At 48.3% G+C, this 19,339-nt stretch overlaps 1 protein-coding gene across 5 annotated transcripts in view; it reads right to left on the bottom strand.

Moving 5' to 3' along the window:
* CDK5RAP2 (CDK5 regulatory subunit associated protein 2) overlaps positions 1-19,339 on the bottom strand; it is a 175,551-nt gene that overhangs the window by 43,999 nt on the left and 112,213 nt on the right. For all 5 annotated transcript variants that reach the window (XM_073905824.1, XM_073905826.1, XM_073905827.1 and 2 more), the window contains 5 exons: positions 16,727-17,159; positions 11,321-11,552; positions 7,324-7,446; positions 2,564-3,140; positions 599-831 (listed from right to left, as the gene is read on the bottom strand). In XM_073905824.1, the coding sequence (XP_073761925.1) occupies positions 599-831; positions 2,564-3,140; positions 7,324-7,446; positions 11,321-11,552; positions 16,727-17,159 (1,598 nt within the window). The remainder of the gene's footprint in view (positions 1-598; positions 832-2,563; positions 3,141-7,323; positions 7,447-11,320; positions 11,553-16,726; positions 17,160-19,339) is intronic.

Raw genomic sequence — 19,339 nt, 5'->3', positions numbered from 1 at the left:
AAAGCAAATATGGCAAAACTGATGAAGCTGGGCAAACAGTATAAAAGAACTCTTCGTCCTAGTCTCAAAAACACTGCAAATGATTTTTTATTTAAATGCAATAACATCTATTAAAGTACCTAGCACACAGCAACTGTTTAGCAAAGGTTCTCTTTCATCCTTCCTCTAACCACCTCCGACCCTTGAATATATTTTTTTACCCATAAACATCTGGGGTTTTTTGTTTGCTCCTTTTGTTGAGTGTTGCCAACATTTAAAACTCATGAGTTCTTACCCCCCACCCCAAAAAACCCGATTTCCATCTTCTCTGGAAAATTTAGAGCAGCCATGGGGCATGGGGCAGGTGCTGGGGCGGTGCCTCCCAGCCGGCTTCACTCCCGTGCCCCACCAGCCGGACCCCGGGTTTGGAACAGTGCAGGCCTCCCAAGCACCTGGAAGCCGTCAATGGAAGGAAGAACAGTCAGTGTGGCTCTGCTGTCACCTCATGACAGCAGGGCTAAGTACCGCTGAGGAGTCGGTTCCTCCCGGGCCCCTCCAAAAGAAGTCTTGGACCAATAAACGATGTGTCTTAAGACTCGCGATCCCTTGCCCCACTTACCGTTGAGAAACAGCTTCTCCAATTTCTCGAGCAGCCCGGCACATTGATTCAGCTGCTCCTGGAAACCCTTGGCCACGTAGTGATCCATGTCGCTGGCCTGCAGCAACTGCTCGAATGCCTTAATCATGGCGTTCATATGTTGCCGGTAAACGACGCAGATGCCGTGGCTATCCTTAATCTGCTGTCTTTGAAGGGAGAGCTCCCTGGCCTGGGACTGAACTAATGAATCGTATCTGATAAAAGGTGGGGGGGGGAGAGAAAATGCTTGTACCATTTTAGAATTGAATTTTTGTGACCTTAACACTAATTGGAAAAATGACAGAGCACAATTTTGAAAAGCCTGCTGCTGTACAAGTATACATACTTCTAGAAAAATGGGAAGTCTGCAAGGTCACTCCTTCGATTTCAAAACAGCCAACAAATGCTGGAACAAAGGTTCTTCTGCAATATTGTTCACCTTATAAAGCCCCCAATTACAGTACAGACTGGCAAGAACTCAGGAGGACAATTGGTTTCCATACGCCCTTCAAAAATATTATTCTGAATTATAGAAACAAGTGCTCCAAGGGCCGGGGGACCTACCACAAATTCTCATGAAGAACAAAAAAGAAACTGTAACACAGGAACACAAAAAAACAGGACTCTCTCCTCTCGACTGAAAGGTCAGGGAGTAATCATAATCCTAACAACCATTTATGGAGGGTCTATGACCTGTCAGTCACTGCATTAGGTGTTTTTTTTTTTTTCTGTACAAGTTAACTGCTCCTCGCAATCTCTGGACAAATGTATGCACCTCCTCGTTTACAGAGGAACCCGACTCAGAGATCGCAAAGTTAAATGGGGAAGGTTTTGGACTCAAACACAGTCTGCCCTCAAAGCCCATGCTCTGTTGTACAATCCTACCTCCTGACACCAGATCTGTCTCTTCCTGTGTCAGCCCACGAGTGCTTGTTGGCACGGAGCAAAACATAAATTAAGGAAAACGTGGCTCCTATTAACCGTGGCCACAGTCACCTGGCCCCCACATGGCTTGGCAAAGATGCCGACCCTTCAGTTCAACATGTTGCCCCTTCCCTGAAATGAGGACAGCACAAGGACTAGGGTGGGACACTGCAGGCCTGCACACTGCCCACAGCTCGGGGCAGCACCGTCGGCATCCTTGGGCCGTCTGCTCAGTCACGGCACAGGCTCTTTGAGCCTCAATTCCTCATCCACAGAAACACATTTAAGAACACCCCCTTTCCGGGTGATTTTGAGGAATAAATAAGAAAGGGCCTACCTGGGGGTGTGACACGACTGCCTTTCAATAAATACAAGCTTCCTCCCATCTTGGTGTTTGGGGAGGCTTGAAAACATTCACTCTGGCTCCTGACAATTCAGAACTATGGGTTTGTCTCAAATAAGTGACGAATGAAGGTCAACTTTACAAAGGATCGCTTTTTTGTCGTAGCTCCTAAAGCAAAATTGTACATATCTATGCCCGTAAAATATGACCTAAGAATTCTTCTCTTTCTATGCAGGTTTATTTCCTCTAAGATGGCCTGAAAGGGTAAAGATATGGAAAATATTTATATTCTTCCCACCCTGCCTAGGACATTAGTTTCAGTCCCACAGTAAAAGCCAATAACGGGGTCCAGGAGTAAACACTGCCATTCAGCAAATGTACAACTCACCAAGTGACCAGAATAATACCTTTGCCCTGAGTTCCCAGCCTGACAAGGGCAAAATCCGCTCTGCCAATTTCAGAAGACACAAAATGAGAATGTGTACAGCCACTGTTCTTTGTGGCCTCATGTTCACCTCTCCACAGGGCCCAGCTGCCCTAAACCCAACATCAAGCCTTCCCCAGTACAAAAGCCACCCCATCGCCAAGCAGCATTCCCCTGTAGCTCATGGGCTCCCGCCTAGTGGCAACACGAGGGAACTGCAGGCTTCAAGAGTGGGGGAGGCAGCGGTGGGATGTACCTGGAGGGTGAGAGATCTCTGAACTTATTCTGCAGGTTATGGATTTCACTGAAAAGCTCCATGTTCAAATTCTGCTCCTTCTGCAGCTCATACTCCTGTTCCACTAGCTGCTGTCTGAGGCCCTCCAGCAACCCGCCATCGGTCACCTCTGGAGCCAGCTGATGAAGGATCTTCATGTGCTTCACATAATGTACTTGGTGCAAACTTGAGAACGTCATTTCTTCTTCGTCATTACTACCCTTGGGTTTGTTCAGGACGTCCTGGCCCCCTTCTGTCCCACACAAAACTGTGATAATGGCCTCACTGCAATGGGAGTGCTTTTGAAGCTGAAATATGAAATTCCGGTAGCCCTCGAGCTCAGTTTCCAAGTCACAGATTTTCTGTTTTAAGTTTTCTGTATCACTTGAGGTGTTGACGTTCTCAGACTGATGGGTCCCAATCACACCGACTTTGGTGGAAAGCTGATTCTTAGAACTCAAGTAAGCAGCAACTGAGGTTGGGCTTGGAAAATCTTCAGAAGGACTCCCTTTGCACATTGGCAAGATGGCAAGGTCATCGGGCTGGCAAATTTCAGAGTCTGCGAATCAGACACACTTACGTCAGTACCTCCTTTGCTGAAATCTACCCACTGTCCCTGCACAGCCTAACAAGCCTCTCTGACTCCAGTCCTTCCTCTTACTTCTCAATCCACCCTCTTCCTCAGAGCAACTATTCTAAAAAGTGAATTTGACCATGATAACCACCAACGCCCAGCTAAAATTCATCAATATCCCCACTATGTTGAGGATTAAGGCCAAACTCCCTCTTACAGCGTCTGGGACCCTCCACAATCTAGTTCCAGGCAACCTACCCAAAGGCATGCCCTCACACCACCTCTGGAGATTCCCAGAATTCCTTGCACACACCAGGCTGTTTTGTGTCTCTATGCTTTTGCATGTGCTGTTCCCTCTGCCTGGAATGTATTTGGTCCTCTACGCCTACTCAGTGAACTCCTACTCATCCTTTGACACCCAGATCTAATTCTCCTTCTGCAAAAGCCCATCTTCAAACTAGGCCAAACTGTCCCTGTGCTTCCACAGCACTCTACACATATCACCCCGCACACACACACCATGTGCTGGGTGCAAATGTAGGAACAACACCGGCTTGTTTATTTATTTACACAGCAATTAGTTGTTTGGATTCCTCTCTCACTCCTTCATGGGAGGGACTGGTTTTTCACCTTCGCGTTCTCGGGGCCTGGTACGGTACACCACCCAGACCGGAAGTCAGGAGGTCTGACAAATACTGGGGAGTGTGTGAAGTAACATTAAAGAGCAACAATTCTAAAACCCATATGACTGAGGACAGTCTTCGTTTCCACGTCTAACAGCTTAGAGGTGCCGCGAGTCCCCACAGTGAGCTGTTTCCCTGCTGCACAACCCTGCCAGGGACTATCTCCGGACAGCTGGTTCCGACCGCCACACGTGCGGCCCGGCTTGTGTGAGCGGTGGAGCCGCGCTGCAGAGAGAAGGCAGAGCTCTGAAGTCAAAGAGAAGGGGGACCGCACCCAGCTTTGCCACTTGCTGTCGACACACCAGCTGCAGGCAAGAAATTGAATGTCTCAGAGCCTCAGTCTCCCCCCAAAAGATGTCTAAGCTGCTTGCTGCGAGACTTCCGGCTCAGGCCTGAGTCCAGAGCTTCTGTCCTCAACCACATCCCACACTGCCCGCTGTCCAGGGAAAGCTCAGCTCAATATAAGGGGTGTCTAAATACTTAGGAGGCAGCAGAATATAGCAGAAAAACCCATCTTCACAATCCAACCAGATCTGGTTTCAAACTCTGGCTCTGCCACTTACCAGCTGCATGACCTCAGGCAGGTTACCTAACCTCTCTGAGCCTCAGTGGCTCCATCGGCAAAGCGGAAAGAATAGCATTTACCACGAAGGACTGTGTTGGCTGTGTTCTGAGGATCAAAGGGGACAGTGTCTGGAAAAGAGTCTGGCACACAGCAATGAACGAGCCCAACTAATACTGATATTCTCCGCTTCCCTCGAACCACTGGAAGACGGAAGAGGACGCCTATCCCAGGAGGCAGGAGGCACGCGAGCAGGGGCAACGGGCCAGGGCAAACACCGCACAAGCAACCATATGGGTTGGACGACAGGGCCTGGGAGAACTCTCAGAGGGAAGAGCACACAAAAATCTTCGTCAGACTGTATATTCCAATTTCTGGGTTCTGTAACTGTTCCTCGTGGCTGTAAGCCCATTCTTCTCTCTCTGTTCACGATGCAAACACCATAAAATAACTCTTTTTATTTTAGAAAGCAGCTGCTACATGACCTAAAGGAAGCGTTCCTAATACAGCATTTCTACTGTACAAAATCTGTGATAGTCACTAGGGTCAGCGGTCTCTCGGGGTACAGACATGTCATTCATCTCCGATCTCCGGGGTCTGGCACAGGGCCTGGGGCAGAGAAGGTTCTAAGTAACTGCTGGTTGAATGAGTGTAAGAGACAGTCAGAGACAGAGGGAGAGATCTCAATAGGTTTCTTTTCTGGTAAATCACCTTCCAAGTCAAGGAACTAACTGTGCCATAATAATCTCATGATAATGGAATTTCCTGGCAAGAAACAATGTTCGTTCACTCAGGGGAATAAAGATCAGCCATGATTTTCATTAAGTAATCATCAGGCAGAGACAAGTGTAGTAAGACCCACACAAATGTCCTTCTGCAATGCAGACTATGGCCAGCTCTGACGCTTAGCTACACACACACATACACGCATCTCAGAATGGGGGTGGGGGTGACAATGGTGTGCATTCTCCTACCAACACTTAACCTCCTGTTTAAGCTCTGCTCCTCACAACACAACAAATCTAACATTTACACACCTGCCCCCAATCTACAGCAGCTTGTGATTCAGCCACGGTAAAGATCTGGTTTCTAGGCTCCAGGGGAGCCGGTATCCAGCACGTCTCACAGCCCGGCATTGACACGGCAACCTGATTTGCTCCTCGCAGCTCTGTGGCCCTCGATGAAGGGCCAAAGGTGGATCTTTCATTTAAAATCACTGCAGTGGAGGGTGTGGGAGAGGGAAGATTACAAGCTGTAGTGTACAGGGTGAACCTGCAGGTTTAGCAAGGCCTCAGGACACACAACTATGCCAGGGCCTGGCCGAGCACCAAGCACCTCACCTACGCGGAGACTAAATGGACAGCCTTCACAACAACCCTATGAGACGTCACTGGTTTCCCCATTTTACAGAAGAGGAAATTGAGGTTTAGAGAGATAAGAACTTGCCCGAGGGTCAGGGCGAGTAAGCAGCAGAGCCCCTGCCTCAAAGCCTGGCCGCCTGCCTCCAACATCCTGAATGCTGCCTCCTGATGCATCTATCCCTCTTGCAACTTCGGTCTTCCATAATAGGAGTGCACGAGCAAGGAGAGACCTTCCTCAGCCCTAAATGTGAGGGCCAATAACATCTGGGGAATCCCCTGCATTCCCTTCTCAAGGATCTATCAAGGAGCTACTGAAGAGCAAAGAACAGCGAAGGCGTCACACATGGTAACAGTTTTGCTGAGGGCAGTCACTGAGCAAGCCAGTTCGAGATGAAAACATTGGGGGGCTACTGGGAGTATCTAAATAACTGAGGGACTCAGGAAGACCTTCCCTAGAAAGTGACACAGAAGCAGGGCATCGATTAAAGGGGGATCATTCAGGCAGAGTTGCATGTGCATGTGCAAAGTTCTAGAAGCACATTCAGACAAAGGAAAGTTCACTAATGCTGGGGATTTGGGAGGGAAACTGCCAGTCAGACATGAAGCCCTTAGCAATCAACTAGCTATAAACAAGAAATCCAAAGATATCCCCAGGACCATTTATTTGCATTAGAGGAAATACTACAGTTCTGGAACTTTCTACAATTCAGCTAAGGGTACTATATTGTCTGGTCAAGTGGCTTTCTCCTCAAAGCCCCCAACATTCAGAAGCATGTGAACACGTACCCCCCACACTGACTAGAGGCCTTGCGGAAGCATACACCAGAACTCAGTGCTTCCGCAGAGACTGGCGTTCTCATAGTCACCCCCTGATAAATTCAGAATTCCTGAAGACAATTAGTTCTTACAGAATGAATTAGGTCCAGATTAAAGGTGACTCTTTTTTTTTAACAAAGGCAGAGAGGGTTGGATCTAAGGGAAAAAGAAAAAAGGTGCGCATGTGTTCCTTCTGGTTGCACAGGAACGTGAATATTCTTGTATTATCCTTTGTGCTTAAGAAGAAATAGCTCCGACTTGCCTGGGACCTCACTCATGTCCCTGTACCTTTCCCACTGAGCGACCTGACACGGCCCGCACGGCAAGAGGCAGCTCGGGCTCACCTCCGACCACCCTCCTGGCTGGCGGGAGGCCAGGGGTGCCCGCCCAACGCAGCCAGCACCACATGGAGAACCGTCAGGCTGCAGGGTGGGCCGTGGGGTCCCTGAGCACTTGTACTGCGCCCGCCAGCGCCTGGCCCACTGCTGGGGAGAAAAGCGTGACAAATGGACCGGTGAACTCAGACACACAGTCTGGTGTACCCCCGCTCGTCGACCCACTTACCAGCTGGATGACCCTGGATCAATTCTTTTTTAAAAGCTCAGCTTCCTCGTGTGTTAAGTGGGAATAATGATGATGTCCTAAGATACCCACTGCGGGGCTTAGTAACAATTTTTCTATGACACACCCCAAGGAGTGCCTGGCACACAGAAGTTGTTCAATACACACAGGGGTTGAATTCTGACCGGTCTCATAGCTGGTGTGCTGGTCACTGTCTCCTTCCTTGTCTCTCCAGACACAGGGCATGGTTTTAATTCCCTTTTGCTCTCCCGGGCTGTCCTGGTAGGCTGCTCCCACAAGGGGCTGGGCTATAGGCATTCACGAAGAGAAAGAAAAATAAATAAAACCATAGACTTGAAACTTAGCCAAGCAACTGAGAAGAACACAAAGATACAACAGGGAAAATAAAAACACTAGGGAGGCAAAATGCAATTTATAAGATAAAATTAATCTATCGAGCTGCCATAACAGGACATAAAAAGCATAAATATACTGCCGCTTGTCTGAAATGGTTTAATACCAGGCTCTCAAAAAACTATGAGTGAGAAAATGAATTCTATAGACTCATGCCCACTTTTCTGGAGAGGAGAGAGGCCTCAAGGACTACTGGGCAATTGCAGGAGTAGCAACTGGTCGAGGCACCCTGGTGTCTCAGCAAGAAATAAAAACAGTGGTCAGTGCATGGGCGCCTGGGTGGCCCAGATGGTTAAGCGTCTGCCTTCGGCTCAGGTCATGATCCCAGGGTCCTGGGATCGAGCCCCGCATCGGGCTCCTGGCTCAGCAGGTAGCCTGCTTCTCCCTGCTTCTCCCTCTCCCTCTGCCTCTCTCCCTCCTCATGCTTTCTCTCTCTCTCTCTCTCTCTCTCTCTGTATCTCTGTGTCTCAAATGAATAAATAAAATCTTTAAAAAAAAAAACCAGTGGTAAGCGCATACAGCAAGCCCTGGGCAAAGTGCCAGGGCCTCTGCTGGGCTGAGGCACCCTTGCCGTAAGACCTTTCCTCCTGCGGTGTCCCTCACTCCGCCCTGCACTGGTTTGTTTCATTACCTGCCCATCCCCACTAGACAGGGAGTTCTCAGAAGGCAGACTATCTCAGTCCTCTCCGTCTCCGTCTCTGTCTCCTACACCCACTGCACGAGGCTGGGAACCCAGCAGGGGCTCGGGGGGTACTCACTGGACACCTGAACAGATGTCTGCATGGATGGATGGAAGGATGGATGGATGGAGAGAAGGTGGGAAAGGAAGGAGGGAAGGAAGGGCAATACTGCCAAAGGGCCACTCATCTTGAAACCTCCACTATGGTGAACCGAAGAACCTAAAGATCAGTGGAAAATACCATGGGCTACAGGTCATCAGAAAATCCACATGGAGGGTGTCAAGATGCTAGGCTTTATGAGGCGAGTAAAGGGCACGGGCCGGGAAGTCAGGCAGGCCGGTTCGAATCTAGCTCCGGGAGTTAGTGACAGTGTGACCGTAGCCAAGTCACTTTATCTCTGAAAGTGCTTCCTCCTGCTCAGACAGGGATGATTGCTGTTCCTGCCTCAAGGACTGTTAAGAAGATTCCATTAGATCGTGTACTTAAAGTGAGCAGCGAGGCTGAAAAAATAACAGGAGCTCATCTTATTAATGACACAGGAAGAGCAAGACTCCCAGTCGCCTCCCAGCCCTGAGCCACCTGGAAAATCTCCACATCGGATACAGTCTCCCACCCCAGACTGCCAACTCTTCCATGGCAAAATCCCAAATAAGGGGACGCTTGGGTGGCTCAGTCGGTTAAGCATCTGTCTTCAGCTCAGGTCATGATCCTTGCTCAGCGAGGAGCCTGCTTCTCCCTCTGCCTGCCAATCCCCCCGCTTGTGTTCTCTCCCTCTATCTCTGACAAATAAATAAATAAAATCTTAAAAAAAATAAAATCCCAAATAAGCTCAGTGTCCTCCCTGAACATGCACCTTGCCCCCTCATTCTAAGGCCCCGGGCTGTCCCTCGGCACTGCTTCTCCTGCGGCTGTCCCCCTGGAGTGGAGTCCAGCCCCTGGCCATCTTTCTCACATCCCCTGTGATCCCAGACCTAGAAGAGTGTACGTGCCTTCGCCCTCCGCTGACACCTCCAGGTCATGCTCTCTTCCCTAAATACTCCAGCTCTGCGGCTCATGCTGCCAGACCTCCAGCGACTACCCGCCTTGCTGCAGTCACCCGAGGTCCCAATTCCGAGTCCCCTGAGCCTTGCCGACAGCATGGCTAACTGCCCTGTGTCTCCGCCCCGCTTTACGGTAAAATTCCTCAGAGCTGTCTATTCTTGGCATCTCAGTTCCTCTCCCGCACCGGCTCTCTGGAACCTGTGCCAGGCGGGCCTCAGCCGCACCAGGGTGACAGCTCCCTCCAGGTCACCCGTGATGACTCCCCGTTACTAAACCCCAAGGCCGATCCTCAGGCCTTGCCTTACTGACTCACAATATTGGATACAGCGAACCTGCTCTTTACTCAGCTTCTGATATCATCCTCTCGTGGCTCCGTCCCTGCCTCCCTGGCTGCTCCTTTTCCTTCCAACCCCTACTCACTGGAGAGTGCCAGTCTCGGTGCCTGGGTCTGTTCCCTGTGTCGCCAAGTCTCAGAGCTTCAAATACCAGCAATATGTTGACATTTGCTAAACTGACGGCCCTGTATCTCCCGCTGCCGACCTGGCACCGCCATGGGGCTGGTCAACAGGCGTCTCAAGGAGTCCCAACCCAGACACCGGCTGCTGGTCTCTGCCTCTCCCACCTCAGGGCAGGACAGCTCCATCACCCCGATGGTTCGTGTTACCAATGATCTTTTCAAGCACAGGTCGGCCTACATCTCTGCAAGAGCCAAACACAGAACGTTTCGGGTTTGAGCCACAGGGCCTCTATCACACCTACTCAACTCCACAATCCCCGTGCCAAAGCATCCCAGGCAACGTGCAAATCAGTGAGTGGCACGGTGCTCCAAGAAAACCTAAAAACGGCCATCGAGCTTGGCCCACGGGCCGTAGCTTGCCCATCCCTGCTTTCAAGCTGAAGTCAGATCACATCACTCCGCTGCTCCAAACCCTCCATTTCCGGTCTTACCTGAGTGAAAGACAAAGCCTGAGAACGGCCTCTGCGGGATGTGCCACCTGCCTGACCTCCTTCCAGCCTCCTCTTCCCCACTCCACTCCGGCCACATAATCGGCCTCCTTCCTAGTCATCCAACATCCCAAATTCAAAGCAACATCAGGGCCTTTGCCCTTGTTCCTGCTGCCAAAAACGCACTTTCCAAGCTGACCGTTCCCCTCCTCTCCTCGAGGTTTGTGTTCAGATGTCACCTCCCCAGGGAGGCTCTAGGATCCCGCAGATGGCAGCACACTCTACCCCGCTCCACATTGCCCATGCCCTCAGCCCTGCTTTCCCTTCCTCCCCAGCACCTGCTGTCTCTCGCACGCTATCCCTGCTCATTGGCGTACTATCTTTCTCCCCACAACAGGAAGCTAGACACAGACTTAGATCATCTGTTTTATTCACTACGTCCCCAGGGCCTAGCACACAGCAGGGTTTCATCAATACTTTTTGAATAGATAAATAAAGGATTGCTGCTGTTGTTCTTGGTATTATCTGTTGCTGCCACGTGCTTACAGCAGAAGTTCAAAATCAGAAGTCAACATGTGTACTTCTGTGGACTCATGAACCCTCTGAAAACGAGGTCCAACACTACCTGTGTACTCACCTACACTGCTCTGTGATAGGGTTTGGAATTAGCCCTGAGGAAGCCAAAGTAATATAGCCTGGACATTCTAGAAAACCCCACCAAGAGGGTTCTCACTTATATACATGATACCATACGCCTGAGGCTTCCACAGACAAAGCCAAAAAAACCCACCCAGATTCAAGTCATCCCACAGCCGGGGTAGCTGCAGACCATACCAAGTGAAGGGAGCGGTGACCTCACAAGACCTGCGAGCACTTACAAGTTCCCTTTATCCACACTCCAGGATAAAATAAAAACAATAGATTCATTTTCCTTATTGTGTTCCTTTGATTGTGTATTTGTCAAGAGTCAAGATTAATCACTGTAATTCATAAAATTTATACTCAAACTTACTGCAGTTCTAAACAACAAGGTTGACATTTCAAGCAGCTCTATCAGGTCGTTCATCTAGCTCACAGAGAATACATTTTTCTCAGTGCTTACCTTTCTGTACCGTTTTGTCTGGCGCTGGCCTCCCCTCCATCATTGCTTCAGCCAGAATTAACTTTTGGTGAAGTTGCTTATTGCGGATTTTAAACTCCTTCAGCTCCCCCTGCAGCTCCAAGATTTGGCCCTGCAGCTGGGCCACCATCTCCTGGGTGACAGGGAGCCGATACACATTTCCTAATGACCGGGACGGCTTTATCAGGACGGGCAAGCGGGACTTCTTAGCTTCCTGAAGAGACACACGCACAGGACAATGAATGCACTTTCTCTGGTCACAGAGGCAACATTCTCATGCCAATCTTGTAAAACAGGGGATTCAAACCGGCTGTCCAGACTTCTGGTTCCTAGAATGGCATCTATGTTTATCTCCCAGTCTACAGAATTTGTGTCTTGGCAGGTCCCTCCTCTGACTGGCAAGTGCCAAGCTTTTCCTCCTCGGCACCCTCTTGGCCCTGGCCCACTGTCTCTGTGGATATCCAGATGCTCAATATATGGCAGTCCTTTCTCCAACACAATCTTTCTAAATAACATCTTCTTGCTCCCTATCTATTTCCTCATTCCCACCCCTCCAACCCGCTCCTTAGTCTAAACCAATCTGCTAGTCCACAAAAACCACCCCTGACTGAAGTTCTCCGTGGCTACCGAGTCACTAAGCCAGTGGCCATCTCCCAGGCTCAGAGCTCCAACCTGCCTACCCTCAACATCTTAATTTCCACTGGCTTCCAGTATTCTGAAGCCAGCCCAGCACTCAGCTCCTTCCATCCACCACCCAAGTCCCCACCCCAAAGCTATGCCGCTTCAACACCCTCCGTCTTGGTGAATCACACCACCATCCCCTCACTGCACAACCCAAGCCTGCAAGTCTATCGAACTGCTCTTTACACTCATCACCCACTCTCGCCACTCGCCAGGCTCCATTAATTCCAGCTGAGCTCTTTGGACTCTCCCCACCCCCCACTGCCTCCATCCAACCCCAAGCCGTGGCTGGCACTCATCTAGCCATGGCAGCCACCTCCTAAGCGCCCTCCCCCATCCCTTCCTGCCCTTTCTAGTCCACTCTCCATACTGCAGCAGAAAAGGCAAACTTAACATTCCTCACCTCTGTTTACAACTACTGGAACACTTCCCCGTCTCTTTGACCAAGGTCAAAATCCCTACCACAGCCGCCATGCTGTACATGACCTGCAGCCCGAGTCACTGCCCCTCTGCCACCTCCCCTATTCCCACACACTCACCTTCTATCGGTTCCTCAAATGCCTGTGTTCCTTCCACCCCAGGGCCTAGGCATACACTGTCTCTTCTGTCTACAACACGCTTTCTTGCTCACCCCCACCTCTTCCGTAACCCCAATACATTAATCAGGACTCCACTCATATGTGTCTTCCTCGGGAGAATGGGCCTTGATTTACAAGACCAGATCAGGCCGCCCTGTTAAGGACACTCACTGCCCCCTACAATTCTTTAGGGAGAACATTAGTACCATCTTAATTAAATGCCTGTGCAATTATTTGTTCCCTGTCTACCTTCCACACTGGCCTATAAGCTCCAGGGTTCAGGAACTCTGCATTTCTTGGTCATACTCTATCCACAGCTTCCAGCACAAGAACATAGTAGGTACTCAACAACTATTTGTGGAATGAACATACAAACAATAACTTAAGAGGCCAGATGGGGGTGCCTTTCAAGTGGGGAGAATTTTAAATATATTCAAAAGTTGGGAAGAGGCACCAAATCTAGAATATATAAAGGGCTATTACAATTCAACAATAAAAAACACAAATATTGACTTAATTAAAAGATGGGCAAAGGGTGTGAAAGACACTTCTCAAAAGGAGACCTATATATGGCCAATAAACACATGAAAAGATGCTCAGTGTCATTAGTCATCAGGGAAATGTAAATCAAATCACAATGAAATATTGCCACTCCCAACTCATTAGGACAGCTTATGATCAAAATAATAACAAGTGTCAGCAAGGCTGTGGAGAAACTGGAATCTTTGTGCCTCTGGTGAAAATGTAAACTAGGAGCAGCTACTGTATAAAACAGCCCAGGGGTTCTTCAAAAGGTTAAACATAGAGTTCCCATATGGCTCTGCAATTCCACTCCTCGGTGTTTACCCAGGAGATGCGAAAACACATGTCCATGCAAAGACTTGTGCATGAATGTTCATAGCAACGTTATTCATAATAGCTAAAAAGTAGAAACAGCCCAAATGTCCATCGACTGATGAATGGATAAATAAAATGTGCTACATCCATACAATGGACTATCGTTTTGACAATAAAAAGAAATGAACTGCTGCTACAGACTACAGCAGGAATGCACCTCGAAAACCCTACTACACTAAGCAGAAGCGGTCACCAAAGATCACACGTTATATGATTGCATTTATATATATATACATCCAGAATAGGCAAATATATAAAGACAGAAAGTAGATCAGTGGTTGCCTACAGCTAGGACAGATGGGGGAAATAGGAAATGACTGCCAATGGGTCAGGGTTTCTTTTTGGATAATTAAGCGTGTTCTAAAACTGATTATGGCACTGGTTCTACAACTCTATGGATATACCAAAAACAAAACAAAACAAACCACTGCACTATATTCTTTAAATGGATAAACTGTATGATATGTGTATTATACCTCAATGAGGCTATTATTCTTTTTAATTTCTTAAGTGGAAGAGAAGGAACCTGAAAAGAAAACGGGAAATACCTGGGACCCTGAGAATGACAAAATCAGCAAGGTCTCTCAAGCAGGAAGAGGGAGGAAGGAGCCCTGCTTGCACATTCTAGGGTGTAAAATGCTTTCAAGCACGCTATCCCACAATCCTCCAGTAAGCTCTGCATTTCCAGAGCTCACAGGATAATAGAAGTTACCAGGCCTATTTTTCAGACAAAGAACTGAGACGTCCAACAACCAGCCCAATGTCATACAAGAAGGTTAGACAGCCGGACCTCACAACAGCACTCCAGCCTCTGTTGCTCAGTTAAGGAAAGTTGAGACACTCTACCCCGAAATTCCAGGGCAGAGAGCAGGTTCATGGCCAAGGACAGTTTGAGGTGGTGAAGGGAACCAGTGACAGTTGCGCGCGGGGGGGGGGGGGCAGGGAGGAATGCTTCATCAAAGAGGACTGCAAAATAACAGTCATTTGCTTGGTCTTCGGGCTCCACCGATCTTTATTCTTGGATCCAAATCTGTGCGTCATATGGCAGCAGAAAAGATGTCTGCAAGTGCACAAACGCCGAAGCCAATTTCAGGCTGGAAGACCGCCGTCAGTCAACCTAATGCGGGTTCTAAAATACCACCGCACAAAATGCCACCTTATGGGCACTGCGCACAGTCCCACCTACCGCCTTATTGAAGATGCCATAATGGAACGCCTCACTTGGGGGTGCAAGGGGGACAGGAATGCACACACACCGACCCTGACATGCACCTACACAACCATGCACAAGGCACCAGCAGACACCTGCCACACATCTCCTCATGTCACCACTGAGCCAGCCTCCAGTTCCAGGTCACACTGATCCCACTTGAGCCACCGAGAAAGGTAAGCGGCCAGGCCTGAAGCTATCAAGGTATATCTGTGACAGTACCCCTCACCAAGGGCTCCTCCCTTCCTGAGAAAGGTAGGTTTTGAAAATCCCTGTCTTGGGCACCGGGGTGGTGCGGTCAGTTAGGCAACCAACATCTTGATCTCAGCTCAGGTTTTGATCTCAAGGTCATGGGCTCAAGCCCCACATTGGGCGTGGAGCTTACTTAAAAAAAAAAAAAAAAGTATACCCCTGTCTGCCTCTAAAACTGGACTTTGGTCTATATTCCTACTACTCCTCTTAACAGCTGACTCACTCTGGACCATTTTCTGAGCCTTTCAGAGGCTATATTTCTTCATATGTAAAATGTAGGGAATACCTACCTAGCTTATACGCTTGAGAAGATTAAATGTGATGATACAGATACAGAATATCTAACACAATCCTGGCACAAAGAGCAGATGCTAAAAAATTAAACACAGTGCCCTTCCTTTTAAAGACACAAGCAAGAAGAATAATTCTAAACTAAAAAAAATTTTTTTTTAAATATATTTGGGGAAATTAATGAGTTCATTCGATTATGCAATTTTCCTGCACAAAGGAGGCTATCTCCCACACAAACTGGGGGAAAAAACATCTAGTCTTCCTAATACACAGGTACAAACTAATAGAGCTGGGGCAGATGAGACCATTTTTATTCCAGCCAAACTGCACAAATTTACATCTGGAGTACCATTAATATAATGGCAGTGTCTTTTTTTTTTTTTTTTTGTCTTTACCAGTATCTTTAGAAAACCCTTTTCTAGAAATTACAGTTTTGGTGCATAATTTAAAACAATCAAAAGCAATTTTGCTAATGATATATCTAACTCCCTTTGGTATGCACAAAAGCAGTAATTTAGTGGTCAGAAAATAAACTTAATTCTCCATTCTGATGCCATGAAGCAGTGTGTACAGCTGATTTCTCAGATACAAAACACCCATCAGAAACAAGAACACCAACAGCCATCACTGGAGCTCTATTAGAAACATGACCTACTTCTCCATCAGAACACTGACATTTCCCTGCTTTGGGGATCATCAACTCCAACCCCTCTGCCCATGAGGATTTTAGTAAAAGGTCCAATCAAATACTGCCAAGAGAGTCTGGCTTTTAATAATGTGGCATATTTGATGGTATTTGAGGAGAAGCACAGAGACAGCACCTTGACTGAAGCAAAATGCATTCCCCCACCAAAACTGGACCCTACCACTCTGGGCCAGCAGGAGCTGGGGCTAGCCTGGCAAAGGGTATGGCTGCAGCCCTGTAACTGCTGGCTAACTGTGGGCATTCAAAATCAGGCTTCCTCATCTCTGACGGGTGTCGCAGGATAAGAGAATGTAGATGAAGCCCACAGAACAGAACCTCTCCACCACACAGAGTCTGCACAAGATAAAACCTAGGTTCTTGGCCCTCCTCCTAAAGTCAGGTTATCACAATTTCACTGCAATCTGCAAACGTAAATATCCACCAGTAGGTGAAAATCATACAAATTTTGGCACATTTCCCACAACGGAATCTTACAGAGCCGTTACAAGGCAAGATGTTCCTGATACACAGCATGAAAGAAAAAGCTACACACAGATGTATAAACATGACTCTATAAGGAAATTGCATAAATATCATGACGTATAGACAAATAAGACTGGGCTAGGGGGAAGGTTAAGACAGACACATACCTCTAGGTAGAGGCCAGACTAAGTGCAGGCAGGGGGAGACACCAGATTTTACATACATCAAAAAAAGCAATGAGAGCAGAGTTGAGTTTTTAAGCCTTTCATTGGTATAAAATAAGAAAACAAATAAATAATAAAAAAGCTTACTTTATCAGTCCCGTTGGGGAAGGAAAGGGCAGTGGCCTGCCTCCCTGGTGCCATGCGCAAGTTCTCCGGCTGACCCTCAGTGTGAAACACGGCATCTGGTGGCTTCCCTTCCCAAGCCTCTCTCTTGCCCTCATGTTGGAATTTGAGCGGGTCACCCTCCGCGGCCACAGTCTGCACGGAGGCATCTCTCAGCTCCTGCTTGGACACTTCACCCATCCTTCCTAGCTGGGCTGTCCGAGGCGACTTCCATTCATCATGGGACTTGGGCAATGAGTTGACTTGGGTGAAATGTCCGAGTTCACCTCTTAGCTGAATAGCCATTTGCTTAAGGGACTTCTCAGTTTTACCACCAAGGTGTTCTGCAGACACTCCCGGCTCTGCCAAGCACATTCGTTCCAGAAGTAGTTCACGTAGCACTTTCAGAAGGTCTGGCCTGTTTTTCCAAAAGGGAAGGAAGTGGAAGAACTAGGTTTTCTGCTATAGCCTCATGCCCTACCCGGTTTCCCACGTTTTCTCCACTGACTGGCCCAAAGTCTGTTTAAACTAAGCACACGGACCACCTGCCATATGCCAGGATCTACCACCGAGGATTTTATCCCATGTCACCTCATGACAACCACACATGGTGGGTACTGCCATGTCTAACTCATGGATAAGAAGAGGAGAATCGATTTGACACAAGTACACAGCAAGTGAGGGGGCCACATGCTGTAAGGATGCAGGCTGGGCCTAGAAAGGAGCAAACAGGGTCATCAAGTATTCTTGACAATTACAAGGTCCACCCACCCACTGGCCCCATTCCTACATCCAGGGGTGAGTATGGCTTGGGTGGACTGGTCAACCTGATGGACCCATGAGTGACCTGGCCCATCACTGTGCACAGTCAGTGCTCAGTATATAGGTACTAAATGAAGGGATACTGCAAACTACTCAGAACAGAAATAGTGGCTTTGAAATCACACAAAAATGGCTTCGGATTCTAACTTGGAGATGCTTTGGAAGTAAGGTAAGTCTCCTTCACAGGACAGCAATGAAGATGAAACAAGAGAGCGTACAGATAGCAGACACTTTCGGGCCCTGGCCATGTGCCCTAGGCTCCCGCAGACCCCAGCTACAGCTGCTTGCACACTGTGTGGACGGCACCCGGAGACACAGACAGTCCCACCTACAGTACGCCCTGCCTCTCACCCCTGCCTTGGGGCTTTCCCAGAGCTCCCTGCGGCCTCCAGCCAGGCAGCGGGAGATGGGGACCAGTTTACACGCCATGTGAGCACACACAGGAGCCCCTCCCGCTCTGCTCTAAAAACATATAAGTGACAGCAAAATACCATAAGGTGCACTATAGGCCACTACAGAAATCAAGGTAAAATTTATCCAAAAGTCAGAAACAGAGGAGGAGACCCACAGTCAGGAGAAAGGGGGCATTTGCAGAAAGCACTAGGGGCAGAAATTTAACTCCCACAGTGGAGAAAACCAGGGAAATCTCACGAACCAGCAGCACCGGCAGCACCCCCACAGGAGGAGGAAGGAGCGCGAGGGACAGAGCAGCGCTGTCCACACCCGCAAACCAAACTGCACACACAAACCACTAGTACGACAGACAGGCCACAATCCAACGAATCAGAGTTCACACTTAAGAAAAATTAATAAGGCAACCTGAAGATTTTAACATAAGTATGTGTAAATCACCTAAAAAATAAAGGAGAGCGACTCATTTAGAAAGAAGAAAGAAACTAGGAAACTGAGACAGGAAATTAAGGAAAAAGGGGACTGGAGCGGGCCAGGACAGAGGGAGAGGCCTACGGAGAGCTGCTGCTGACATCCATGCCGGGCTGAGGTCGTGGCGGTCCGCGGTGACAGGGGACAGAAGGGGCCCGCCTCCGTGCTGGGCACTTTCTCTTCCCTCTGCCATTCCTCCCGCCTGCCTTCCGCCCAGACCAGCCTCCTCAGACCGACTCCCTGAGTGCACCCTGATGGTCCCTGCCCCGTATCTCAGCTACCACTACACGTGACAAGTGACATGAGGCCTGCTTCCACCTCCCCCACAGAGCCCTCCAGGAGCGAGGGGAAGGTCCTACTCCCCCTGGGTTCTGATCATCTAGCTCTGGGGCAGTCAACTCCATTCAGATCACACAGCTACAGCACAATGAAGGAGGGTAAAAAATAAAAGTTTAAAAAACAAAATTAGAACGTATGGTACATTTTTCACTTCTAATACGGAATCATTTAGACTACACACACGATCTTAAAATTTAGTAAACCCAGACTTTAAAAATATTTCTGGCACTTTAAGCATGTTAAACTAAATTTTCCTTTCCTCTCCTTCCCTTAATATAGATTAAAAATAATGACAATTGCTATTCAGCTAGCCCAAGGAAGACTGTTACTCACCACCAAACAACACACAATAAAACCTGGGAAAAAGACTTTACAAATGGGTACTAAAAGGTGGTGAAAGAGGCCATTAGAATATACTAAAGTGGAGGTGCTGTTAAATAAAACATTTCAAGTGTTATTTTGCTAGAAATCTGAACAGCAGATTCATTAAGCCACTGCCATGATCTACTTCTTCATATGTAAAATGTAGGGAATACCTACCTAGCTTATACGCTT

The sequence above is a fragment of the Callorhinus ursinus genome, unplaced genomic scaffold (assembly GCF_003265705.2).
Source record: "Callorhinus ursinus isolate GAN/ISIS: 27379988/994484 unplaced genomic scaffold, GSC_fseal_2.0 scaffold24, whole genome shotgun sequence".
Lineage (NCBI taxonomy): Eukaryota > Metazoa > Chordata > Mammalia > Carnivora > Otariidae > Callorhinus > Callorhinus ursinus.
Note: the sequence above shows the minus strand (reverse complement) of the source record. Positions and strands in the feature narration are given on the sequence as shown.